This window comes from Lolium rigidum, chromosome 7 (assembly GCF_022539505.1).
Source record: "Lolium rigidum isolate FL_2022 chromosome 7, APGP_CSIRO_Lrig_0.1, whole genome shotgun sequence".
NCBI classification, from domain to species: Eukaryota; Viridiplantae; Streptophyta; class Magnoliopsida; order Poales; family Poaceae; genus Lolium; species Lolium rigidum.
This window is the reverse complement of record NC_061514.1, coordinates 40,973,414-41,001,355: the sequence shown is the minus strand read 5'-3', so window position 1 is coordinate 41,001,355 and position 27,942 is coordinate 40,973,414. Positions and strand designations below refer to the sequence as shown.

General features: G+C 44.9%; 1 protein-coding gene across 1 annotated transcript; it reads left to right on the top strand.

Annotated features, from left to right (window-relative positions):
• Positions 1 to 1,433: 1,433 nt before the first annotated feature.
• On the top strand, positions 1,434 to 27,942 carry LOC124676490. Its single transcript, XM_047212537.1, has 2 exons — positions 1,434 to 1,519; positions 27,260 to 27,942. Exons 1-2 carry the CDS (start codon positions 1,508 to 1,510, stop codon positions 27,824 to 27,826), a joined length of 579 nt encoding a protein of 192 aa, XP_047068493.1. The 5' UTR covers positions 1,434 to 1,507; the 3' UTR covers positions 27,827 to 27,942.

Below are 27,942 nucleotides of genomic sequence, written 5' to 3'. Positions count from 1 at the left end.
ATGTGTCGGCGGCGAAGCTGCTTCTCTCTCAAACAAGGGACAGCGGGAATGGAGCACCTGTGGCTGCTTCGCCGGGGCACCCAAGAGCGTGATCTGGTATTCTACAGCGGGGTAGAGCGGGGCGGGGGAGAGGATCGGCGGCGTCAGCGGCCACGGAAAAGGCAGATTTGGAGAGAAGGGGGTGGATTTGAGAATTGATACCTGGAAATTAAAGGGTTGCTTTTGATCCAGCAAACCGACCGCGCAACACCTGCGCCTCCAGAACACTCGCCACAACGCCACGCGTAGAGTCCAGGCTGCCAAGGGAAGGAATTCCGCCGACAGACAAACACAGCGAGAGTATCATTCAATCGCTTACACACATGCACGTAGGTCCAAGAAAGCGACATGCCGATCAACCACAGGGGTCGGCAACCCTGGGAGCTTAGAGCTCTTAGGAGATGTTTCGGGCCCAGCCCTAAGCTACTACACATACACAGGAAAGCACCAAACACAGACGAAGCGGCCTCTGAAATTCTCAGAGAGCACCCAAACTGCACACGCAGAAACGGAGAAGAAAACTAAACATATGAAGTGCAGTCCACGTAATTCCCAACGTAGCTCAGAATTGTGAGAAAAAACAAGTTGGTTGCCCTTTAATATAGTAGTTATTTCCCTACTCTGAATTGTTAATTAGTGTCAGTTTGCCAAACATATACGTACTGAACTGTAACACCCCGTCCTACTGAGATCGACGTGGCATTACACAAGTAATAGACTTGGTCGTCCTGGCCCACTTGTAAGGCGGTAGCGTGTGGTGTTTGTTGCCCATCTAGTCTAGCGTTGTTATAAGCTCAAGGACATCCTGTAATCCGTATGAGATCTGAAATCAAAAGGGAAACTCTGTCTTCTTCCTCGTGTGCTTCCTCTCATCCCCTTCTCTATTTCTCTGATTCCTCATCCAAATTCTCCTGTGATCGTGCTCCAAATCAGGGCTCATCACAAATTGGTATCAGACTTTGTTTCGATCCGGCGCGCTTCTCCTCTCGGTGCTCATCGCGGTAATATCGCCCAGTCCCTGATTGGCGTTCGCGTGCTCTCGAGGAAGTTGCCACGGCTCCGCGACAAGTCAAGCCCGCGGCACAGACGAGGTTCGTCCTTGAGGCCATGGATGAGGGTCCAGAAGGCCATCGCGGATTTGGCGGCGCAAGTCACAGAGAAGTTCGACTCCATTACCACCGACGTCAAGCGGCTGGCGACCCACGTCGCTGACGTCCAGGACGGCATCGACAGTGTCAAGCGAGCCCAGGTGGAGCTGACGTCAGGCGCGGTGCCGCTCCGCAACATCACCAACACGGTGAGCGGTATCAGTGCGGTTGGAGGTCACGGCGCGGCTGCAGGCCATGGCGCGGCTGCACGTCCAGGGGGCGGGCCAGGGAGCATCGTGGGTGGCCAACGCCCTGCTCTGGCCAACAACGGGCCGCCTCTCCTGCATCGACCTGGCGACGTTGACGAGGTGCTCGACGAAATGGGTGAACGGGCTCTGATACGTCTCAAACGTATCCATAATTTCTTATGTTTCATGCTACTTTTATGATGATACTCACATGTTTTATACACATTATATGTCATTATTATGCATTTTCCGGCACTAACCTATTAACGAGATGCCGAAGAGCCGATTCTTTGTTTTCTGCTATTTTTTGTTTCAGAAATCCTACAAAGGAAATATTCTCGGAATTGGACGAAATCAACGCCCAGGGTCTTATTTTTCCACGAAGCTTCCAGAAGACCGAAGGGGTTACGAAGTGGGGCCACGGGGCGCCGACACCATAAGGCGGCGCGGCCAAGGGGGGGCCGCGCCGCCCTAGTGTGTGGCCCCCTGTCAGCCCTCCGACTCCGCCCTTCCGCCTACTTAAAGCCTTCGTCGCGAAAACCCCGATGCGAGAGCCACGATACGGAAAACCTTCCAGAGACGCCGCCGCCGCCAATCCCATCTCGGGGGATTCAGGAGATCGCCTCCGACACCCTGCCGGAGAGGGGAATCATCTCCCGGAGGTCTCTTCATCACCATGATCGCCTCCGGATCGATGTGTGAGTAGTTCACCCCTGGACTATGGGTCCATAGCAGTAGCTAGATGGTTGTCTTCTCCTTATTATGCTATCATGTTAGATCTTGTGAGCTGCCTATCATGATCAAGATCATCTATTTGTAATGCTACATGTTGTGTTTGTTGGGATCTGATGAATATTGAATACTATGTCAAGTTGATTATCAATCTATCATATATGTTGTTTATGTTCTTGCATGCTCTCCGTTGCTAGTAGAGGCTCTGGCCAAGTTGATACTTGTGACTCCAAGAAGGAGTATTTATGCTCGATAGTGGGTTCATGCCTCCATTGAATCCAGGACGAGTGACGAGAAAGTTCTAAGGTTGTGGATGTGCTGTTGCCACTAGGGATAAAACATCGATGCTTTGTCTAAGGATATTTGTGTTGATTACATTACGCATCATACTTAATGCAATTGTCTGTTGTTTGCAACTTAATACTAGAGGGGGTTCGGATGATAACTCTGAAGGTGGACTTTTTAGGCATAGATGCATGCTTGGATAGCGGTCTATGTACTTTGTCGTAATGCCACTGATTAAATCTCATAGTACTCATCATGATATATGTATGTGCATTGTTATGCCTTCTTTATTTGTCAATTGCCCAACTGTAATTTGTTCACCCAACATGCTATTTATCTTATGGGAGAGACACCACTAGTGAACTGTGGACCCCGGTCCATTCTTTACATCTGAAATTCAATCTACTGCAATACTTGTTCTTTCTTGTTCTTCGCAAACAAACATCATCATCCACACTATACATCTAATCCTTTGTTTACAGCAAGCCGGTGAGATTGACAACCTCACCGTTACGTTGGGGCAAAGTTACTGTGATTGTGTTGTGCGGGTTCCACGTTGGCGCCGGAATCTCCGGTGTTGCGCCGCACTACACTCCGCCACCAACAACCTTCACGTGTTCCTTGACTCCTACTGGTTCGATAACCTTGGTTTCTTGGGGGGAAAACTTGCTGCTGTACGCATCACACCTTCCTCTTGGGGTTCCCAACGGACGTGTGTCTTGCACGCTATCAAGCTCTTTTTCTGGCGCCGTTGCCGGGGAGATCAAGACACGCTGCAAGGGGAGTCTCCCACATCCAATCTCTTTACTTTGTTTTTGTCTTGCTTTACTCTATTTTATTTACTGCTTTGTTTGCTCTTATATCAAAAACACACAAAAAAATAGTTGCTAGCTTTACTTTATTTACTGTCTTGTTCTCTATATTGAAAACACACAAAAAATAGTTACTTGCATTTACTTTATTTACCTTTTGTTTATTTCATCATGTTTCCTCCTAAGTACACTCTAAAAGACATACCGGTGGGACGAGGGTCCATAATTGGAAGAGATAATATAGAAGATTTTTTCACTCATGTTAGTACAGCTGAAGATTTTGAAGATAGACACTTGGTAGAACTTGCTCCTACTTATGAAATTGCTGCTGCTTCTTTAGTACACATGTTGGAAACTAAATTCGTTAATCTCAATCCTATAATTCAACATATGTTTCTTACACTCTGTGATATGGAGGAAGGAGAAAAGAAAGATTTTGTCTTAGAAACCCTTCTTAAAGAATTTGGTGGTGTAGCAAGAGAGGCTAGAAAAGTCTTTATTAAATATAAGATGCTTGGCTCTTATACCAACTTTGCTAGTACCCTTGAAAAAATGGAAAAAGATAGATTAAAGTACACTAATAAAGTTAATTGTGAAGGGGAGATTAAGACATCAATACCTTGCAAGCTCCTAGGAATGCATGAAGCTCTAGAAAATAACTATGGTTGGCTTGTTCCTGAAAATTTGTTTGATGAGAATAGCAAGCCTAAGAGTAATGAAAAAGGAGCCTCTGAAACTTACATAGATAAGATACAATGCATAGTTGAGAAAACTTCAAACCCCTCTGTTGATGCTTCATCTCTTGATAATACTTGATTCACACTTTCTGCGCCTAGCTGAAAGGCGTTAAAGAAAAGCGCTTATGGGAGACAACCCATCATTTTACTTGTGCACTTTGTTTTATATTTGAATCTTGGAAGTTGTTACTACTGTAGCAACATCTTCTTATCTTTATTTTATTGCATTGTTGTGCCAAGTAAAGTCTTTGATAGTAAAGTCAATACTAGATTTGGATTACTGCGCAGAAACAGATTTCTTGCTGTCACGAAATTGAGCAGCCCCTGCTGTAGAAAATTTAGAAAAATCTGCCAATTTACGTGCGTGATCCTCAGATATGTACGCAACTTTCATTCAATTTGGGCATTTTCATCTGAGTAAGTTAAGTGCCCCTGAAAAATTCGTCTTTACGGACTGTTCTGTTTTGACAGATTCTGCCTTTTATTTCGCATTGCCTGTTTTGCTATGTTTGATGGATTTCTTTGTTCCATTAACTTTCAGTAGCTTTGTGCAATGTCCAGAAGTGTTAAGAATGATTATGTCACCTCTGAATATATGAATTTTCTATTATGCACTAACCCTCTAATGAGTTTGTTTTGAGTTTGGTGTGGAGGAAGTTTTCAAGAGTCAAGAGATGAGGATGATACAATATGATCAAGAAGAGTGAAAAGTCTAAGCTTGGGGATGCCCCCGTGGTTCATCCCTGCATATTTTAAGAAAACTCAAGCATCTAAGCTTGGGGATGCCCAAGGCATCCCTTCTTCATCGACAACTTATCAGGTCACCTCTAGTGAAACTATATTTTTATTCCGTCACATCTTATGTGCTTTACTTGGAGCGTCTGTTTGTTTTTATTTTTGTTTTTGTTTGAATAAATTGGATCCTAGCATTCTTTGTTTGGGAGAGAGACACGCTCCGCTGTTTCGTATGAACACATATGTTCTTAGCTTTATTCTTAATGTTCATGGCGAAGGTTGAAACTGCTTCGTTCATTGTTATATGGTTGGAAACAGAAAATGCTGCATGTGGTAATTGGTATAATGTCTTGAATAATTTGATACTTGGCAATTGTTGTGCTCATATAGATCATGTTTAAGCTCTTGCATCATGTACTTTGTACCCATTAATGAAGAACTACATAGAACTTGTTAAAATTTGGTTTGCATGATTAGTCTCTAGAGTCTAGATATTTTCTGGTTAAGGTGTTTGAACAACAAGGAGACGATGTAAAGTCTTATAATGCTTGCAATATGTTCATATGTGAGTTTTGCTGCACCGTTTTATACTTGAGTTTGTTTCAAACAACCTTGCTAGCCTAGCTTTGTATTGAGAGGAATTCTTCTCGTGCATCCAAATCGTTGAGCCAAAAAACTATGCCATTTGTGTCCACCATACCTACCTACTACATGGTATTTCTCTGCCATTCCAAAGTAAATTACTTGAGTGCTACCTTTAAAAATTCTATCCTTTGTCTTTGCAATATATAGCTCATGGGAAAATAGCCTTAAAAACTATTGTGGTGGAGAATATGTACTTATGTATCTTATTTCTTAATAAGTTGCTTGTTGAGCGGTAACCATGCTTCTGGGGACGCCACCAACTATTACCTTTGTTGAATATCATGTGAGTTGCTATGCATGTTCGTCTTGTCTGAAGTAAGGGCGATTTTTATGATGGTTTGAGTATGCATATTGTTAGAGAAGAACATTGGGCCGCTAACTAAAGCCATGATTCATGGTGGAAGTTTCAGTTTGGACAATTAATCCTAAATCTCTTATGAGAATATTATTTGTTGTTGAATGCTTATGCATTAAAGAGGAGTCCATTATCTGTTGTCTATGTTGTCCCGGTATGGATGTCTAAGTTCAGAATAATCAAAAGCGAGAAATCCAATGCGAGCTTTCTCCTTAGACCTTTGTACAGGCGGCATAGAGGTACCCCTTTATGACATTTGGTTGAAACATATGCTATGCAATGATAATCCATGTTAATCCAAGCTAATTAGGACAAGGTGCGAGCACTATTGGTATACTATGCATGAGGCTTGCAACTTATAGGATATCTTATACATAACACATATGATTTATTACTACCATTGACAAAATTGTTTCTTGTTTTCAAAATGAAAAGCTCTAGCACAAAAATAGTAATCCATGCTTCCCTCTGCGAAGGGCCAATCTTTTACTTTATTGTTGAGTCAGTTCACCTATTCTTTCTATCTCAGAAGCAAACACTTGTATCAATTGTGTGCATTGATTCTTACATGTTTACCTATTGCACTTGTTATATTACTTTGTGTTGACAATTATCCATGAGATATACATGTTGAAGTTGAAAGCAACCGCTGAAACTTATATCTTCCTTTGTGTTGTTTCAAAGCTTTCTACTAAGAACTTATTGCTTTATGAGTAACTCTTATGCAAGTCTTATTGATGCTTGTCTTGAAAGTACTATTCATGAAAAGTCTTTGCTATATGATTCATTTGTTTACTCATTGTCTTCACCATTGCTTCGAATCGCAGCATTCATCTCATATGCTTTACAATAGTATTGATCAAGATTATGATAGCATGTCACTTCAGAAATTATCCTTGTTATCGTTTACCTACTCGAGGGCGAGTAGGAACTAAGCTTGGGGATGCTTGATACGTCTCAAACGTATCCATAATTTCTTATGTTCCATGCTACTTTTATGATGATACTCACATGTTTTATACACATTATATGTCATTATTATGCATTTTCCGGCACTAACCTATTGACGAGATGCCGAAGAGCCAGTTGCTGTTTTCTGTTGTTTTTGGTTTCAGAAATCCTACAAAGGAAAAACATCTCGGAATTGGACGAAATCAACGCCCAGGGTCTTATTTTTCCACGAAGCTTCCAGAAGACCGAAGGGGTTACGAAGTGGGGCCACGGGGCGCCGACACCATAAGGCGGCGCGGCCAAGGGGGGCCCACGCCGCCCTAGTGTGTGGCCCCTCGTCGGCCCTCCGACTCCGCCCTTCCGCCTACTTAAAGCCTTCGTCGCGAAAACCCCGATGCCGAGAGCCACGATACGGAAAACCTTCCAGAGACGCCGCCGCCGCCAATCCCATCTCGGGGATTCGGGAGATCGCCTCCGGCACCCTGCCGGAGAGGGGAATCATCTCCCGGAGGTCTCTTCATCACCATGATAGCCTCCGGATCGATGTGTGAGTAGTTCACCCCTGGACTATGGGTCCATAGCATGTAGCTAGATGGTTGTCTTCTCCTCATTGTGCTATCATGTTAGATCTTGTGAGCTGCCTATCATGATCAAGATCATCTATTTGTAATGCTACATGTTGTGTTTGTTGGGATCCGATGAATATTGAATACTATGTCAAGTTGATTATCAATCTATCATATATGTTGTTTATGTTCTTGCATGCTCTCCGTTGCTAGTAGAGGCTCGGCCAAGTTGATACTTGTGACTCCAAGAAGGAGTATTTATGCTCGATAGTGGGTTCATGCCTCCATTGAATCTGGGACAGTGATAGAAAGTTCTAAGGTTGTGGATGTGCTGTTGCCACTAGGAATAAAACATCGATGCTTTGTCTAAGGATATTTGTGTTGATTACATTACGCACCATACTTAATGCAACTGTCTGTTGTTTGCAACTTAATACTGGAGGGGGTTCGGATGATAACCTGAAGGTGGATGATACGCGTACAGCACGCGTCCGTTGGGAACCCCAAGTGGAAGGTGTGATGCGTACAGCAGCAAGTTTCCCTCAGTAAGAAACCAAGGTTTATCGAACCAGTAGGAGCCAAGAAGCACGTTGAAGGTTGATGGCGGCGGGATGTAGTGCGGCGCAACACCAGGGATTCCGGCGCCAACGTGGAACCTGCACAACACAACCAAAGTACTTTGCCCCAACGAAACATCGAGGTTGTCAATCTCACCGGCTTGCTGTAACAAAGGATTAGATGTATAGTGTGGATGATGATTGTTTGCGAGAAAACAGTAAAACAAGTATTGCAGTAGATTGTATTCGATGTAAAAGAATGGACCGGGGTCCACAGTTCACTAGAGGTGTCTCTCCCATAAGATAAATAGCATGTTGGGTGAACAAATTACAATCGGGCAATTGACAAATAGAGAGGGCATGACCATGCACATACATGATATGATGAGTATAGTGAGATTTAATTGGGCATTACGACAAAGTACATAGACCGCTATCTAGCATGCATCTATGCCTAAAAGTCCACCTTCAGGTTATCATCCGAACCCCTTCCGAGTATTAAGTTGCAAACAACGGACAATTGCATTAAGTATGGTGCGTAATGTAATCAATAACATGTTGCGGTCAGAAACCCACGGCGAGCAGCGACGGGCAACACGATAGAGCCGGGAGGCTCCCGGGACTGCGGCTGGCCCCTGGTCCCTCCGAGCGACGGCCCGCAAAGACTCGGCACGCACGTCCGATGCTTGGTGCAAGGGCGTGCCACCCGACCTATACCCGGTCGGAAGGTGATGGATGTGCCTCGCTTAGTTTCCTGCATGGCATACACGTAAACATTAAATACGAGCCTCGATCGGCTCTCAGGTTGTCCTGTGAATCGGCTCAAAGAGCCGATCCACCCATGATCCGTACGAGGTGTCCGAATATATGGTGGTCCTGCTTGATCAATATAAAGCTAAAACGACCTACTACGATTTAGGGTTTTCACCACATAATCGGAACATCCTACTCGTGATTGAGCACAGCGGCCACGCACGGTGATCGTAAACCGACCCTAGACAAGGCCTAAAAACCAACACGAAGTTGACCCCGGAACATCCTGTCTAGGGCTAGCAAACTACACCCTACGCGCCACTGGATCCTTCAACCCGTTTGTAAGGCCTAACTATGCAGATATTAAACTAATCCTTGAAGAACAAGGAGCAATCATAACGGACCGGATCTACTAAATAATGATCAAGCGGGGTGCCGCCCTTACACCTAAAATAGGTGTAAGGGCGGCTAGACATCTAAGGGTTGCACGACGACAGCATATGATACGATGAACAATGCTAACCCTAACACATCTAAGATAACTACGTTGCTCGTCATCAACAAGGCTTCAGCACGAGCAACGCATGAACAGCGAATAAACGTGTACTGCCTAGATCGCAAGATGCGATCTAGGCAGCATGATGCTTACCCGGAAGAAACCCTCGAGACAAGGGAGTTGGCGATGCGCCTAGATTGGTTTGTGGTGAACGTGATTGTTGTTTATTTCATAAACCCTAGATACATATTTATAGTCCGTAGACTTTCTAACGTGGGAATAATCCCAACCGGGCACGAGCCAAACTCTATCTAACCGACACGTATCCTACTATATTACAGATACACGGGCAAACTAGCCCAAACTTTGCATATAAGGCCGATTCATGTATTTCTTCCATGTATATCCTTCAAGTCCATCTTTAATCGCGGCCCACCTCTGATCCGGTCAAATTCTGGTGATAACACATGCCCCCCTGGTTTTGGAAATGACAATTCCAAAATCATTCTGCTTTTCCTTCGTCGGGTCATGTCGTGGCAGAGCAGAATCGTCGCAGTATCCATCATCATGATGCCTTGCCTCCTCCGCTTCTCCGCGTGACCTGGCAAATTTTTTTTCTTTGGGCACCACTTCCTCGGAAACTGTTGTGGCATTGAATCTCCACCGTATCCTTTTTATTTAACCGCATTGAGAAATTCGCTTCTCTATCCCCTCCTCATCCTCTATTCCTCTGTAGCACTCGAAAAACCTTCTCCCACCATGGACTCTTCCTCCTCTTCCTCCTCCGGTCTTTCCTACCGGTCTTCCTCCTCCCGCGAGCCGACGCCGGAGGACATACGCGCCCTGGAGGAGTGGGATCAGGAGGACCACGCCTCCTCCGTCGGGTCCGAGGACGACAAGTCCTTGACCAGCGGAGATGAAGACTGATGTCTACTTCCCCCTCCTTTTCCTGTAGACAGTGTTGGGCCTCCAAGAGCAGAGGTTTGTAGAACAGCAGCAAGTTTTCCCTTAAGTGGATCACCCAAGGTTTATCGAACTCAGGGAGGAAGAGGTCAAAGATATCCCTCTCATGCAACCCTGCAACCACAAAGCAAGAAGTCTCTTGTGTCCCCAACACACCTAATAGGTGCACTAGTTCGGCGAAGAGATAGTGAAATACGGGTGGTATGAATATATATGAGCGAGTAGCAACGGTGCCAGAAAATAGCTTGTCTGGCGTGTAGTTGATGGTGGTAGTATTGCGGCGGTAGTAACACGGTGAAACAGTAAACAAGCGGTAGTAACGCAGCGAGTATTTAGGAACAAGGCCTAGGGATTAGACTTTCACTAGTGGACACTCTCAACATTGATCACATAACGAGAATAGATAAATGCATACTCTACACTCTTGTTGGATGATGAACACATTGCGTAGGATTACACGAACCCTCAATGCCGGAGTTAACAAGCTCCACAATTCAATGTTCATATTTAAATAACCTTAGAGTGCATGAAAGATCAATTCGACTAAACCAAGTACTAACATAGCATGCACTACTTGTCACCTTCATGCATATGTAGGAGGAATAGATCACATCAATACTTGTCATAGCAATAGTTAACTTCGCAATCTACAAGAGATCATGATCATAGCATAAACCAAGTACTAACACGGATGCACACACTGTCACCATTACATCGTGCGGGAGGAATAAAACTACTTTAATAACATTGCTAGAGTAGCACATAGATAAATTGTAATACAAAACACATTGCAATCATAAAGAGATATAAATAAGCACTTCACTATGCCATTCATAACAGTGAATAAGTATTCTGTGAAATATAGCCTAAGAGACCCACACGGTGCACACCTCTGTCACCTTTACACACGTGGGACAAGGAGTCTCCGGAGATCACATGAGTAAAACTCACTTGACTAGCATAATGACATCTAGATTACAAGCATCATCATATGAATCTCAATCATGTAAGGCAGCTCATGAGATTATTGTATTGAAGTACATAGGAGAGAGATGAACCACATAGCTATCGGTACAGCCCCGAGCCTCGATGGAGAACTACTCCCTCCTCATGGGAGCAGCAGCGGTGATGAAGATGGCGGTGGTGATGATGGAGAAGCCTTCCGGGGGCACTTCCCCGTTCCGGCGGCGTGCCGGAACGAGACTCCTGTCCCCGGATCTTGGCTTCGCGATGGCGGCGGCTCCGGAAGGTTTACGTGGGTTTCGTCCAACGCATCGGGGTTTTCGCGACGGAGGCTTTAAATAGGCGGAAGGGCAGCCTCGGAGGGGCTCGGGGCCACCACACCATAGGGTGGCGCGGCCCCCCTGCGGCCGCGCCAGGGGTGTGGTGTGGGGCCCCCGGGGCTTCCCTGCGGCGGCTCTCGGGTGTTCCGGATGGTTCCGGGAAAAATAGGAACACGGGCGTTGATTTCGTCCGATTCCGAGAATATTTCGTTACTAGGATTTACGAAACCAAAAACAGCAGAAAACGGAAGCGGCACTTCGGCATCTTGTTAATAGGTTAGTTCCAGAAAATGCACGAATATGACATAAAGTGTGCATAAAACATGTAGATAACATCAATAATGTGGCATGGAACATAAGAAATTATCGATACGTCGGAGACGTATCAGCGACCTCCAGTTCCTTGCTGATGGGGAGCTGGAGTCGGAGAGCGAGGACGACTCGTTCTCCTGGGACGGTTACACCTCTTCTGAGGAAGAGGAGGAGGAAGATGACGACGACGACTCCCTCGAGGGTTACCCGCCGGCGAAACGCCTCCGCACCTGGTGGGATGACGACGACAGCGACGACGATGAGGAGGATGAAGCTCCCGTAGAGGGCTACGGGAGCAGCGACGAGGAGCCCGCCGGCAGCGGTGCCGACGAGAGCTCCGAGGACGACGACGAGGGCAGCGACGACCCGTAGACTAGGATCTACTAGTATAGGCCTAGTAGTAGTAGATTGGTCAATAGACCTTTCTTTTGTTCTTCCTTCCTCGAGCAATCGGCTCTTTCTTTGTAAGAAATCCCATTATCAATGAAGAAGTATTTCCCCATTAATTTTGCTTTCTTGTCAGCTTTTCCGATTGTCGAACGAAGTCGCTGTACAGAGAGCCGATGGCAGAGCATCGGCTTGCACTAGTTGCCTATTCACATGGTCAAACAGGTCCAGCCCATGTCCAAACCATCCTCCAACCTTAACTGCACAGATTCAGCTCCTCAGTAAATCCACTAGGAGATTTATCTCAAATATCATGATCTCTGATTTGAATCCGATCTATTAACCTGCTCAATTGAGCTTGTTCCTCTAGAGTCGATAACAATGCATCGGCTTTTATTATTCTGAAGTCGATGTCCGTGCATCGGCTGTACTAGCATACTGTTGTCTTCGCATATTTTCTCAAGTCGATGTCTGTGCATCGGCTGTGATTTGTATGTACACACACACATTAATTTTTTACCGGCCGATTGAAAAATCGGCCCCCATATCTCACTGTCCATCATCCCACATGCTTGGGAAATACTTCTTGAGATGTTGGCCATTGACGGCCACTGGGAACTTCACACCATCCAACTGTTCAAGCATGTAGGCATTGCCCTTCAGAACCTGGATGACTTTATAAGGACCGTGCCAATTAGGAGACCATTTGCCATATGCTTTATCCTTGGTTCCTAGTGGCAACACGGCTTCCCATACTAGATCACCAACCTGAAACTCCTTTGGTCTCACCTTCTTATTGTATGCCCGAGCTACCCTGGCTTTGTTCTCTTTAATCTTCTCCAACGACCAAAGTCTGAGTTCCGTTGCATCCTCAATAGTGTCACTCATCAGGGTTGCATACTCTTCAGGTGTCAGGTCATTCTGAAACGTGACACGTCTCGATCCAGCCGTAATTTCCCAAGGTAATACGGCCTCCTGCCCATAGACAAGCTAGTACGGCGAAGTCTTTATAGCTCCATGGCATGACATGCGATAGGCCCACAAAGCTTCTGACAACGTCTCATGCCACACCCTAGGGTTCTCGTCAATCTTCCTCTTAATCAGCTTGATCAGGCTTTGATTGGATGCTTCGGCTTGCCCATTGGCTTGAGCATAGTATGGAGATGATCGGATTAGCTTAATCCCCATGTCATCGCAGAACTTTCTGAATTCTTTAGAGACAAAAACCGAACCTCCATCGGTCGTGATGGTTTGGGGAATCCCGAACCTATGAATGACATGTTCTTTGACAAATTGGATAACATCTTCCGATTTTACCTTCTTCATGGGAACGGCCTCCACCCATTTGGTGAAATAATCTGTAATGGCCAGAATCCACTCGTGGTTTTTGCTCGACGGAGGATGGATTTTGCAGATCATATCCATGCCCCAACCTCGAAATGGCCAAGGTTTGATGATGGGGTTCATCGCCGATGCGGGTACCATCTGAATTTTTCCGAACATCGACACGCTTGGCATCCCTTGTAGTACTTGAAGCAGTCCTCAAGCATGGTAGGCCAATAAAACCACTGATCGCCTAATTAACCACTTCATCTTATGAGCCGATTGGTGAGTTCCACGAGCGCCTTCATGCACCTCATGTAAGAGCCGATTAGACTCAGTTGGTCCCAGGCATTTGAGTAGTAACCCTTCCAACGTCCTGTAGAACATGTCATCTCCTATAAGGACATATTTCATAGCCTTGTATCTTATCCGTTTAGGTGCCCCCCGAGCCGAATCCTTCAAATAATTGAAGATATCGGCTCTCCAGTCATCCTGTTCCGAGAGCCGCACTGAACTTCGACCCGTCGCGGTACGTCCTTGTATCCCGACGCCATTCGTGCGAGATCATTTGCGTCGGTATTCTGAGACCTTGGGACCCAATTGAAATTGATGTACCGGAAATGTGTCATCAGCTCACGACATTCCATCCAATATGGAAAAAGTGACTCACTCTCGCACTTGTATTCGTCTGTGAGTTGGGAGATCACCAACTTCGAGTCTCCAAAAAGCTCCACCGCCTCTGCCCCGGCTTCCAAAAGCAACTCCATTCCCTTGCGCCTTGCCTCATACTCAGCAACATTGTTGGTGCAAGGGGTAGATAGCCCGATGGCGAAAGAATATGTTGCCCCCGAGGCGATACGAGCGAGAATGCCGATGCCACAACCATCGTCACAAGCCGATCCATCGAAGAACATAGCCCATGCACGTACGAGATAGTGCTGCTATATTAGTATTAATCCGTTCAGCTATAAGATCGGCCAACGCTTGTCCCTTGACCGCTTTCGCGAGGCGATACCGAAGATCGAACTCCGACAACGCAAACATCCACTTACCAAGTCGGCATTTCAAAACAGGGGCCGACAGCATGTGCTTGACAACGTCCGACTTGCATATGACGATGATCTCTGCCGTCAAAAGAATGTGATGAAGCTTGGTGCAGGTGAAGAACAGGCAAAGGCAAAGCTTCTCGACCTCAAGATACCTTGTCTCTGCGTCCAACATCCTTCTGCTGAGGTAGAAAACGACCTTTTCAACACCCTCATAGAGTTGCACCACCACCGAAGCGATGGACGTGTCGGCTCTGCGATAAGTAGATATAGAATGGCCTGTCTTGTTGGGGCAGAACTAGCACAGGCGGCGTTGTCAGATACCGCTTAATCTCATCAAACGCCTGCTGCTGTTCTGCCCCCCAGTGAAACTCGTCGTCAGATTTAATTTTCACCAGCGCTATGAACGGCTCGATTCGTCACGACGAGGTTAGAGATGAATCGTCGGACAAAGTTGATCTTGCCGATAAGACGTTGGAGCTCCTTCTTCGTGGTGGGCGGCTGCATGGTACGCACTCGCCTCTTGACTTTTCGAGGCCGATCTCAATTCCCCGTTCATGAACCAGAAAACCTAGGAGCTGACCGGCCGTCACACCAAAAGCACACTTCTTTGGATTCATTCTCAGTCCGAACTTCCGAGTTCGGTCTAGGATGCGTCGCAAATCATCCAAGTGTCCCTCCATGGAGACAGATTTGACTACCACGTCATCGATGTAGATTTCCACCAACTTGCCTATCAGGTCGTGAAATATATAATTCATGGCTCTTTGGTACGTTGCACCAGCATTCTTCAACCCAAAGGTCATGACTACATATTCAAACAAGCCTACTGCCCCTGGTACTCTGAATGCGGTATTGTGTATATCTTCTGGAGCCATGAAGATTTGGTTATAGCCGGCGTTGCCATCCATGAAGCTCAACACCTTATGGCCAGCAGTTGCATTGATCAACGTTTACGCCACGAGGCATCGGATATTCATCTTTTGGAGTGGCTCTGTTGAGATCTCGGAAATCGATGGCCACACGCCATCGGCCGTCCTTCTTCTCTACGGGAACGATGCTCGGAGATCCATTCGAGCATACCCGCATGGCCTGATGAACCCGGCGGCCAACATCTTCTCGATCTCTTTCTTGACCTCTTCCGGAATTTCGGCCTTCATCCGACGTGCTCGTTGTTGGAACGGCCGAAATCCCTTCTTGAGGGGAGCCGATGTGCAATGATGCTCTGTCTAACCCGGGCATCTCTGTGTAATCCCATGCAAAGCAATCTGGGTATTCTTTTAACAGAGCTATCATCGACCCCTAAGATGTGGATCTAACTTCTTGTCGATAAAAGTTGGTCGCGGCTTATCCCCGGGACCGATGTCGACTTCTTCTAGCTCATCAGCCGATGTAAACCCATACCCTAGCTTTCCGTCACCTGTGAGGTCGACACTAAATACAGGGAGAACGTGTGGTAAGGATAATACGGGCCGATTGCTGGAATCGGCCTTCATCTTGATTGTAACCAGGATTTTTGGAAGTGTCGGAGCCGATCGCGTGGAACGGCTTCCTCCTTGTCCTCGCTATGAGAGCAGCTGCCCTCGTCTCTGCCCTTACCAGGGTGGCGCCCAAGTCCTACCATGTTGATGTTGAACGAGAATCTTGGCTGGCACCTCCCAGGGTACGTGCATTCCACCATGTCAACGGCGTATGCCGGTGAATTCGGCACTTCTGGTGCTGCCAACGCGAATGGCAGCGCGGTCGGGACTGGAGTGGCGTCTCTCCTTGGTGAGTCCCTAGAGCTGGTCCTGACGGAGAGTACTGATGCCTCATGATTTCCTGGATCACCCGAAGAGCGACACGCTCCAAAGTGTTCACCAGGCTCTCGAGAATGGCGGTGTAGCGAATGAGCTACCATGAAGTTAATCTCCTGACGCAGAGGCCTGGTGCGTTCTTCTGACGGGGTGGACAGGTCCACTCCATCGAGCGCGCCTTCAGGTGAGAACCCTTTCCACCTGATGCCATGTGAGCGGGTTCTGTGAAAAGAGCCGATGAGGTCGGCTTTGAGGATTGCTTTGACCTCATCATACTTCTTCTTGAGCTCCTCGGTCAGATCCTCGTACGTGACTGGATTGCCTTCCGCCATCTCAGATGTAGATGGCGATGCGGTTGATGTCGAAGACTGTCCCACCGGGCGTGCCAGAATGTGTTGCGGTCAGAAACCCACCGGCGAGCAGCGATGGGCAACACAGTAGAGCCGGGAGGCTCCCGGGACTGCGGCTGTCCCTGGTCCCTCCGGCGACGGCCCGCAAAGACTCGGCACGCACGTCCGATGCTTGGTGCAAGGGTGTGCCACCGACCTATACCTGGTCGGGAAGGTGATGGATGTGCCTCACTTAGTTTCTGCATGGCATACACGTAAACATTAAATACGAGCCTCGATCGGCTCTCGGGTGGTCCTGTGAATCGGCTCAAAGAGCCGATCCACCCATGATCCGTACGAGGTGTACGAATATATGGTGGTCCTGCTTGATCAATATAAAGCTAAAACGACCTACTACGATTTAGGGTTTTCACCACATAATCGGAGCATCCTACTCGTGATTGAGCCTGGCGGCCACGCACGGTGATCGTAAACCGACCCTAGACAAGGCCTAAAAACCAACACGAAGTTGATCCCCGGAACATCCTGTCTAGGGCTAGCAAACTACACCCTACGCGCCACTGGATCCTTCAACCCGTTTGTAAGGCCTAACTATGCAGATATTAAACTAATCCTTGAAGAACAAGGAGCAATCATAACGGACCGGATCTACTAAATAATGATCAAGCGGGGTGCCGCCCTTACACCTAAAATAGGTGTAAGGGCGGCTAGACGTCTAAGGGTTGCACGACGACAGCATATGATACGATGAACAATGCTAACCCTAACACATCTAAGATAACTACGTTGCTCGCCATCAACAAGGCTTCGAGCACGAGCAACGCATGAACAGCGAATAAACGTGTACTGCCTAGATCGCAAGATGCGATCTAGGCAGCATGATGCTTACCCGGAAGAAACCCTCGAGACAAGGGAGTTGGCGATGCGCCTAGATTGGTTTGTGGTGAACGTGATTGTTGTTCATTTCATAAACCCTAGATACATATTTATAGTCCGTAGACTTTCTAACGTGGGAATAATCCCAACCGGGCACGAGCCAAACTCTATCTAACCGACACGTATCCTACTATATTACAGATACACGGGCAAACTAGCCCAAACTTTGCATATAAGGCCGATTCATGTATTTCTTCCATGTATATCCTTCAAGTCCATCTTTAATCGCGGCCCACCTCTGATCCGGTCAAATTCTGGTGATAACAATAACTACATCCTTAGACATAGCATCAATGTTTTATCCCTAGTGGCAACAGCACATCCACAACCTTAGAACTTTCTGTCATTGTCCCAGATTTAATGGAGGCATGAACCCACTATCGAGCATAAATACTCCCTCTTGGAGTTAAGAGCAAAAACTTGGCCAGAGCCTCTACTAATAACGGAGAGCATGCAAGATCATAAACAACACATAGGTAATAGATTGATAATCAACATAACATAGTATTCTCTATCCATCGGATCCTGACAAACATATAGCATTACAGATAGATGATCTTGATCATGTTAGGCAGCTCACAAGATCCGACAATGAAGCACATAAGGAGAAGACAACCATCTAGCTACTGCTATGGACCCATAGTTCAGGGGTGAACTACTCACTCATCACTCCGGAGGCGACCATAGCGGTGAAGAGTCCTCCGGGAGATGATTCCCCTCTCCGGCAGGGTGCCGGAGGCGATCTCATGAATCCCCCGAGATGGGATTGGCGGCGGCGGCGTCTCAGTAAGGTTTTCCGTATCGTGGCTCTCGGTACTGGGGGTTTCGCGACGGAGGCTTTAAGTAGGCGGAAGGGCAACGCGGGGGGGCCACACGAGGGCCCCACACGCCAGGGCCGCGCGGCCAAGACCTGGGCCACGCCGCCCTGTTGTGGCGGCGCCTCGTGGTCCCACTTCCTTTCCCCCTCGGTCTTCTGGAAGCTTCGTGCAAAAATAGGCCCCTGGGCGTTGATTTCGTCCAATTCCGAGAATATTTCCTTACTAGGATTTCGAAACCAAAAACAGCGAGAAAACAACAAGCTGGCTCTTCGGCATCTCGTTAATAGGTTAGTGTCGGAAAATGCATAAATACGACATATAATGTGTATAAAACATGTAGATATCATCAATAATGTGGCATGGAACATAAGAAATTATCGATACGTCGGAGACGTATCAGCATCCCCAAGCTTAGTTCTGCTCGTCCCGAGCGAGTAAACGATAACAAAGATAATTTACGGAGTGACATGCCATCATAACCTTGATCATACTATTGTAAGCATATGTAATGAATGCAGCGATCAAAACAATGGTAATGACATGAGTAAACAACTGAATCATAAAGCAAAGACTTTTCATGAATAGTACTTCAAGACAAGCATCAATAAGTCTTGCATAAGAGTTAACTCATAAAGCAATAAATCAAAGTAAAGGTATTGAAGCAACACAAAGGAAGATTAAGTTTCAGCGGTTGCTTTCAACTTATAACATGTATATCTCATGGATATTGTCAATGTAAAGTAATATAACAAGTGCAATATGCAAGTATGTAGGAATCAATGCACAGTTCACACAAGTGTTTGCTTCTGGAGGTAGAGAGAAATAGGTGAACTGACTCAACATAAAAGTAAAAGAATGGTCCTTCAAAGAGGAAAGCATCGATTGCTATATTTGTGCTAGAGCTTTGGTTTTGAAAACATGAAACAATTTTGTCAACGGTAGTAATAAAGCATATGTATCATGTAAATTATATCTTACAAGTTGCAAGCCTCATGCATAGTATACTAATAGTGCCCACACCTTGTCCTAATTAGCTTGGATCACCGGGATTATCATCGCAATACACATGTTTTAACCAAGTGTCACAAAGGGGTACCTCTATGCCGCATGTACAAAGGTCTAAGGAGAAAGCTCGCATTTGGATTTCTCGCTTTTGACTATTCTCAACTTAGACATCCATACCGGGACAACATAGACAACAGATAATGGACTCCTCTTGAATGCATAAGCATGTAACAACAATTAATGTTCTCATATGAGATTGAGGATATATGTCCAAAACTGAAACTTCCACCATGATTCATGGCTTTAGTTAGCGGCCCAATGTTCTTCTCTAACAATATGCATGCTCTAACCATTAAATGAGTGGTAAATCTTCCTTACTTCGAGACAAGACGGACATGCATAGCAACTCACATGATATTCAACAAAGAGTTGATGGCGTCCCCAGGAACATGGTTATCGCACAACAAGCAACTTAATAAGAGATAAAGTGCATAAGTACATATTCAATACCACAATAGTTTTTAAGCTATTTGTCCCATGAGCTATATATTGCAAAGGCGAATGGTGGAAATTTTAAAGGTAGCACTCAAGCAATTTACTTTGGAATGGCGGAGAAATACCATGTAGTAGGTAGGTATGGTGGACACAAATGGCATAGTGGTTGGCTCAAGGATTTTGGATGCATGAGAAGTATTCCCTCTCGATACAAGGTTTAGGCTAGCAAGATTATTTGAAACAAACACAAGGATGAACCGTTGCAGCAAAACTCACATAAAAGACATATTGTAAACATTATAAGACTCTACACCGTCTTCCTTGTTGTTCAAAACTCAATACTAGAAATTATCTAGACTTTAGAGAGACCAAATATGCAAACCAAATTTTAGCAAGCTCTTCGTATTTCTTCATTAATGGGTGCAAAGTATATGATGCAAGAGCTTAAACATGAGCACAACAATTGCCAAGTATCAAATTATTCAAGACATTTTAGAATTAGTACATGTAGCATTTCCCGATTCCAACCATATAACAATTTAACGAAGAAGATTCAACCTTCGCCATGAATATTATGAGTAAAGCCTAAGGACATATTTGTCCATATGCAACAGCGGAGCGTGTCTCTCTCCCACACAATGAATTCTAGGATCCATTTTATTCAAACAAAAACAAAAACAAAACAAACCGACGCTCCAAGCAAAGTACATAAGATGTGATGGAATAAAAATATAGTTTCGGGGAGGAACTCGATAATGTTGTCGATGAAGAAGGGGATGCCTTGGGCATCCCCAAGCTTAGACGCTTGAGTCTTCTTAAAATATGCAGGGGTGAACCACCGGGGCATCCCCAAGCTTAGAGCTTTCACTCTCCTTGGTCATATTGTATCATCTCCCTCTCTTGATCCTTGAAAACTTCCTCCACCTCCCCAAACTCGAAACAACTCATTAGAGGGTTAGTGCACAATAAAAATTTATATGTTCAGAGGTGACATAATCATTCTTAACACTTCTGGACATTGCATAAAGCTACTGGACATTAATGGATCAAAGAAATTCATCCAACATAGCAAAAGAGGCAATGCGAAATAAAAGGCAGAATCTGTCAAAACGAACAGTTCGTAAAGACGAATTTTAAAGTGGCACCAGACTTGCTCAAATGAAAATGCCCAAATTGAATGAAAGTTGCGTACATATCTGAGGATCACGCACGTAAATTGGCATATTTTTCTGAGCTACCTACAGAGAGGCAGGTCGAAATTCGTGACAGCAAAGAAATCTGTTTCAGCGCAGTAATCCAAATCTAGTATGAACCTTACTATCAAAGACTTTACTTGGCACAACAATGCATAAAACTAAGATAAGGAGAGGTTGCTACAGTAGTAAACAACTTCCAAGACTCAAATATAAAATGAAAGTACTGTAGTAAAAACATGGGTTGTCTCCCATAAGCGCTTTTCTTTAACGCCTTTCGACTAGGCGCGAGAAAGTGTGTATCAAGTATTATCAAGAGACGAAGTATCAACATCATAACTTGTTCTAATAATAGAATCAAAAGGTAAATTCATTCTCTTTCTAGGGAAGTGTTCCATACCTTTCTTGAGAGGAAATTGATATTTAATATTACCTTCCTTCATATCAATGATAGCACCAATAGTTCGAAGAAAAGGTCTTCCCAATATAATGGGACAAGATGCATTGCATTCAATATCCAAGACAACAAAATCAACGGGGACAAGGTTATTGTTAACGGTAATGCGAACATTATCAACTCTCCCCAAAGGTTTCTTTATAGCATTATCAACAAGATTAACATCCAAATAACAATTTTTCAATGGTGGCAAGTCAAGCATATTATAAATCTTCTTAGGCATAACGGAAATACTTGCACCAAGATCACATAAAGCATTACAATCAAATTCATTGACCTTCATCTTAATGATGGGCTCCCAACCATCTTCTAGCTTCCTAGGAATAGAAGCTTCACGTTCTAGTTTCTCTTCTCTAGCTTTTATGAGAACATTTGTAATATGTTTTGTGAAAGCCAAGTTTATAGCACTAGCATTAGGACTCTTAGCTAGTTTTTGCAAGAACTTTATAACTTCAGAGATGTGACAATCATCAAAGTCTAAACCATTATGATCTACAGCAATGGGATCATCATCCCCAATGTTGGAAAAAAATTCAGCAGTTTTATCACAGGCAGTTTCAGCAGTTTTAGCAGTTTTTTGCAGTTTTGCAGGCTTTGCATTAGGAGTAGAAACATTGCCAACACCAATTATTTTACCATTGATAGTAGGAGGTGCAGCAACATATGAATCATTAACATTACTAGTGGTGGTAATAGTCCAAACTTTAGCTACATTATTCTCTTTAGCTAGTTTTTCATTTTCCTCTCTTTCCCACCTAGCATGCAATTCAGCCATCAATCTTATATTCTCATTAATTCTAACTTGGATGGCATTTGCTGTAGTAACAATTTTATTTTCAATATCCTTATTAGGCATATCTTTTGATTTCAAAAGATCAACATCAGAGGCAAGACTATCAACCTTAGAAGCGAGAATATCAATTTTATTGAGCTTTTCCTCAACAGATTTGTTAAAAGCAGTTTGTGTACTAATAAATTCTTTAAGCATAGCTTCAAGTCCAGGGGTGTGTTCCTATTATTGTTGTAAGAATTCCCATAAGAATTACCATAACCATTACCATTATTATAAGGATATGGCCTATAGTTATTACTAGAATTGTTTCGATAAGGATTGTTGTTGAAATTACTATTTTTAACGTAGTTTACATCAACATGTTCTTCTTGGGAAACCAATGAAGCTAACGGAACATTATTAGGATCAACATTAGTCCTATCATTCACAAGCATAGACATAATAGCATCAATCTTATCACTCAAGGAGGAGGTTTCTTCGACAGAATTTACCTTCTTACCTTGTGGAGCTCTTTCCGTGTGCCATTCAGAGTAATTAATCATCATATTATCAAGAAGCTTTGTTGCTTCACCAAGAGTGATGGACATAAAGGTACCTCCAGCAACTGAATCCAATAGGTTCCGCGAAGAAAAGTTCAGTCCTGCATAAAAGGTTTGGATGATCATCCAAGTAGTCAGTCCATGGGTTGGGCAGTTTTTAACCAAGGATTTCATTCTTTCCCAAGCTTGTGCAACATGCTCATTATCCAATTGTTTAAAATTCATTATGCTACTTCTCAAAGATATAATTTTAGCAGGGGGATAATATCTACCAATAAAATCATCCTTGCATTTAGTCCATGAATCAATACTATTCTTAGGCGAGAGATAGCAACCAATCTTTAGCTCTTCCTCTTAATGAGAAAGGAAACAATTTTAATTTTATAATGTCACCATCTACATCTTTATACTTTTGCATTTCACACAATTCAACAAAATTATTGAGATGGGCAGCAACATCATCAGAACTAACACCAGAAAATTGTTCTCTCATAACAAGATTTAGTAAAGCAGGTTTAATTTCAAAGAATTCTGCTGTAGTAGCAGGCGGAGCAATAGGTGTGAATAAGAAATCATTATTATTTGTGGTTGTGAAGTCACACAACTTAGTATTTTCAGGAGTGGCCATTTTAGCAGTAGTAAATAAAGCAAACTAGATAAAATAAATGCAAGTAATTAATTTTTGTGTGTTTTGTTTTAATGCAGCAAACAAAGTAGTAAATAAAATAAAGCAAGACAAAAACAAAGTAAAGAGATTGGATTGTGGAGACTCCCCTTGCAGCGTGTCTTGATCTCCCGACAACGGCGCCGGAAATTTAGCTTGATACGCGTACGGCACGCGTCCGTTGGGAACCCCAAGTGGAAGGTGTGATGCGTACGGCAGCAAGTTTCCCTCGGTAAGAAACCAAGGTTTATCGAACCAGTAGGAGCCAAGAAGCACGTTGAAGGTTGATGGCGGCGGGATGTAGTGCGGCGCAACACCGAGGATCCGGCGCCAACGTGGAACCTGCACAACACAACCAAAGTACTTTGCCCCAACGAAACAGTGAGGTTGTCAATCTCACTGGCTTGCTGTAACAAAGGATTAGATGTATAGTGTGGATGATGATTGTTTGCAGAAAACAGTAAAACAAGTATTGCAGTAGATTGTATTCGATGTAAAAGAATGGACCGGGGGTCCACAGTTCACTAGAGGTGTCTCTCCCATAAGATAAATAGCATGTTGGGTGAACAAATTACGGTCGGGCAATTGACAAATAGAGAGGGCATGACCATGCACATACATGATATGATGAGTATAGTGAGATTTAATTGGGCATTACGACAAAGTACATAGACCGCTATCCAGCATGCATCTATGCCTAAAAGTCCACCTTCGAGTTATCATCGAACCCCTTCCGGTATTAAGTTGCAAACAACGAGACAATTGCATTAAGTATGGTGCGTAATGTAATCAATAACTACATCCTTAGACATAGCATCAATGTTTTATCCCTAGTGGCAACAGACACATCCACAACCTTAGAACTTTCATCCATTGTCCCAGATTTAATGGAGGCATGAACCCACTATCGAGCATAAATACTCCCTCTTGGAGTTAAGAGCAAAAACTTGGCCGAGCCTCTACTAATAACGGAGAGCATGCAAGATCATAAACAACACATAGGTAATAGATTGATAATCAACATAACATAGTATTCTCTATCCATCGGATCTCGACAAACACAACATATAGCATTACGAGATAGATGATCTTGATCATGTTAGGCAGCTCACAAGATCCGAGCAATGAAGCACATAAGGAGAAGACAACCATCTAGCTACGCTATGGACCCATAGTCTAGGGGTGAACTACTCACTCATCACTCCGGAGGCGACCATAGCGGTGAAGAGTCCTCCGGAGATGATTCCCCTCTCCGGCGGAGTGCGGAGGCGATCTCCGAATCCCGAGATGGGATTGGCGGCGGCGGTGTCTCGGTAAGGTTTTCCGTATCGTGGCTCTCGGTGCTGGGGGTTTCGCGACGGAGGCTTTAAGTAGGCGGAAGGGCAACGCGGGGGCCACACGAGGGCCACACACGCCGAGGCCGCGCGGCCAAGACCTGGGCCGCGCCGCCCGTTGTGGCGGCGCCTCGTGGCCCCACTTCCTTTCCCCTCGGTCTTACGGAAGCTTCGTGCAAAAATAGACCCTGGGCGTTGATTTCGTCCAATTCGAGAATATTTCCTTACTAGGATTTCTGAAACCAAAAATAGCAGAAAACGACAAGCGGCTCTTCGGCATCTCGTTAATAGGTTAGTGCCGGAAAATGCATAAATACGACATATAATGTGTATAAAACATGTAGATATCATCAATAATGTGGCATGGAACATAAGAAATTATCGATACGTCGGAGACGTATCAGTGGACTTTTTAGGCATAGATGCATGCTGGATAGCGGTCTATGTACTTTGTCGTAATGCCCTGATTAAATCTCATAGTACTTGATACGTCCCAAACGTATCTATAATTTCTTATGTTCCATGCTACTTTTATGATGATACTCACATGTTTTATACACATTATATGTCATTATTATGCATTTTCCGGCACTAACCTATTGACGAGATGCCGAAGAGCCAGTTGCTGTTTTCTGCTGTTTTTGGTTTCAGAAATCCTAGTAAGGAAATATTCTCGGAATTGGACGAAATCAACGCCCAGGGTCCTATTATTCCACGAAGCTTCCAGAAGTCCGGAGAGGAAACGAAGTGGGGCCACGAGGTGGCGCCACACTAGGGCGGCGCGGCCCAAGCCCTGGCCGCGCCGGCCTGTTGTGTGAGGCCCTCGTGTGGCCCCCTGACCTGCCCTTCCGCCTACATATAGTCTTTGTCGCGAAACCCCCAGTACCGAGAGCCACGATACGGAAAACCTTACAGAGACGCCGCCGCCGCCAATCCCATCTCGGGGATTCGGAGATCGCCTCCGGCACCCTGCCGGAGAGGGGAATCATCTCCCGGAGGTCTCTTCATCGCCATGATCGCCTCCGGATCGATGTGTGAGTAGTCCACCCCTGGACTATGGGTCCATAGCAGTAGCTAGATGGTTGTCTTCTCCTCATTGTGCTATCATGTTAGATCTTGTGAGATGCCTATCATGATCAAGATCATCTATTTGTAATCTTTCATGTTGTGTTTGTTGGGATCCGATGAATATTGAATACTATGTCAAGTTGATTATCAATCTATCATATATGTTATTTATGTTCTTGCATGCTCTCCGTTGCTAGTAGAGGCTCTGGCCAAGTTGATACTTGTGACTCCAAGAGGGGGTATTTATGCTCGATAGTGGGTTCATGCCTCCATTAAATGCTGGGACGGTGACGAAAGTTCTAAGGTTGTGGATGTCTTGTTGCCACTAGGGATAAACATCGATGCTTTGTCTAAGGATATTTGTGTTGATTACATTACGCACCATACTTAATGCAATTGTCTATTGTTTACAACTTAATACTCGGAGGGGTTCGGATGATAACCTGAAAGTGGACTTTTTAGGCATAGATGCATGTCTGGATAGCGGTCTATGTACTTTGTCGTAATGCTCCGATTGAATCTCATAGTACTCATCATGATATATGTATGTGCATTGTTATGCCTTCTTTATTTGTCAATTGCCCAACTGTAATTTGTTCACCCAACATCTGTTTATCTTATGGGAGAGACACCACTAGTGATCTGTGGACCCCGGTCCTATTCTTTACATCTGAAATACAAATCTACTGCAATTGTTCTTTACTGTTCTTCGCAAACAATCATCATCTTCCACACAATACGTTTAATCCTTTGTTACAGCAAGCCGGTGAGATTGACAACCTCACTGTTACGTTGGGGCAAAGTTCCGTGATTGTGTTGTGCGGGTTCCACGTTGGCGCCGGAATCCCTAGTGTTGCGCCGCACTACACTCCGCCACCAACAACCTTCAACGTGCTTCTTGGCTCCTACTGGTTCGATAAACCTTGGTTTCTTACTGAGGGAAACTTGCTGCTGTGCGCATCACACCTTCCTCTTGGGGTTCCCAACGGACGTGTCAACTACACGCATCAGTACTCATCATGATATATGTATGTGCATTGTTATGCCTTCTTTATTTGTCAATTGTCCAACTGTAATTTGTTCACCCAACATGCTATTTATCTTATGGGAGAGACACCACTAGTGAACTGTGGACCCCGGTCCATTCTTTACATCTGAAATACAATCTACTGCAATACTTGTTCTTTACTGTTCTTCGCGAACAAACATCATCATCCACACTATACATCTAATCCTTTGTTTACAGCAAACCGGTGAGATTGACAACCTCACTGTTACGTTGGGGCAAAGTACTTTGATTGTGTTGTGCAGGTTCCACGTTGGCGCCGGAATCCCTGGTGTTGCGCCGCACTACACTCCGCCACCAAGAACCTTCACGTGTTCCTTAACTCCTACTAGTTCGATAAACTTGGTTTCTTACTGAGGGAAAACTTGCTATTGTACGCATCACACCTTCCTCTTGGGGTTCCCAACGGACGTGTGTCTTGCACGCTATCAGGCTCCACCCAGGTATGCAGCCAAATTACCGAAGGATCACTTTCCACGTTTCTCTGGTGAGAATCCCTCCCTGTGGCTGGACCTATGCGATACATATTTTACCATGTATCAGACTCCTTTGCATCAGCGTGTGAGTTCAGCTGTGCTGTACATGGAGGGGCATGAAGCCTTGTGGTTGCAGGTGTATAAGCGCCGTACAGTTCTGGGCACTTGGGAACAGTTTTGTGATGCTGTTTTGACAGAGTTTGGAGAGGACGAGTATGATGGTCAGATGAGTAAGCTATTGCAGATCAAGCAGACTGGTTCTGTGACTGAATATCGCAAAGAGTTTGAAACTTGCATGTACCACCTGATTTCTCTTGATCCTTCCTTGAACACAAAGTTTTTTTTGTCTCCAAATTTGTTCTCGGATTGCGGTCAGATATCCGTGCTGTGGTCCGCATTCAAGCACCTACTAGTGTTTCTCGTGCTGCTTCTTTGGCTCGTATACAGGAAGAAGAATTGGAAATACAACAGGAGCAACAACCTCGTAATCGCTTTCGAGCTGCTCCAGGGGTCAAGTCTTTAGGAGTTTCCGCTGTTCAGGGTGGCATTGTAGCTGTGGTGCCGGCCAAACGGACCACTGATGACTTTGCTCGTGAGCGTCAGCTAAGGGATTTCCGTAAAGCGGATAACCTTTGTTTT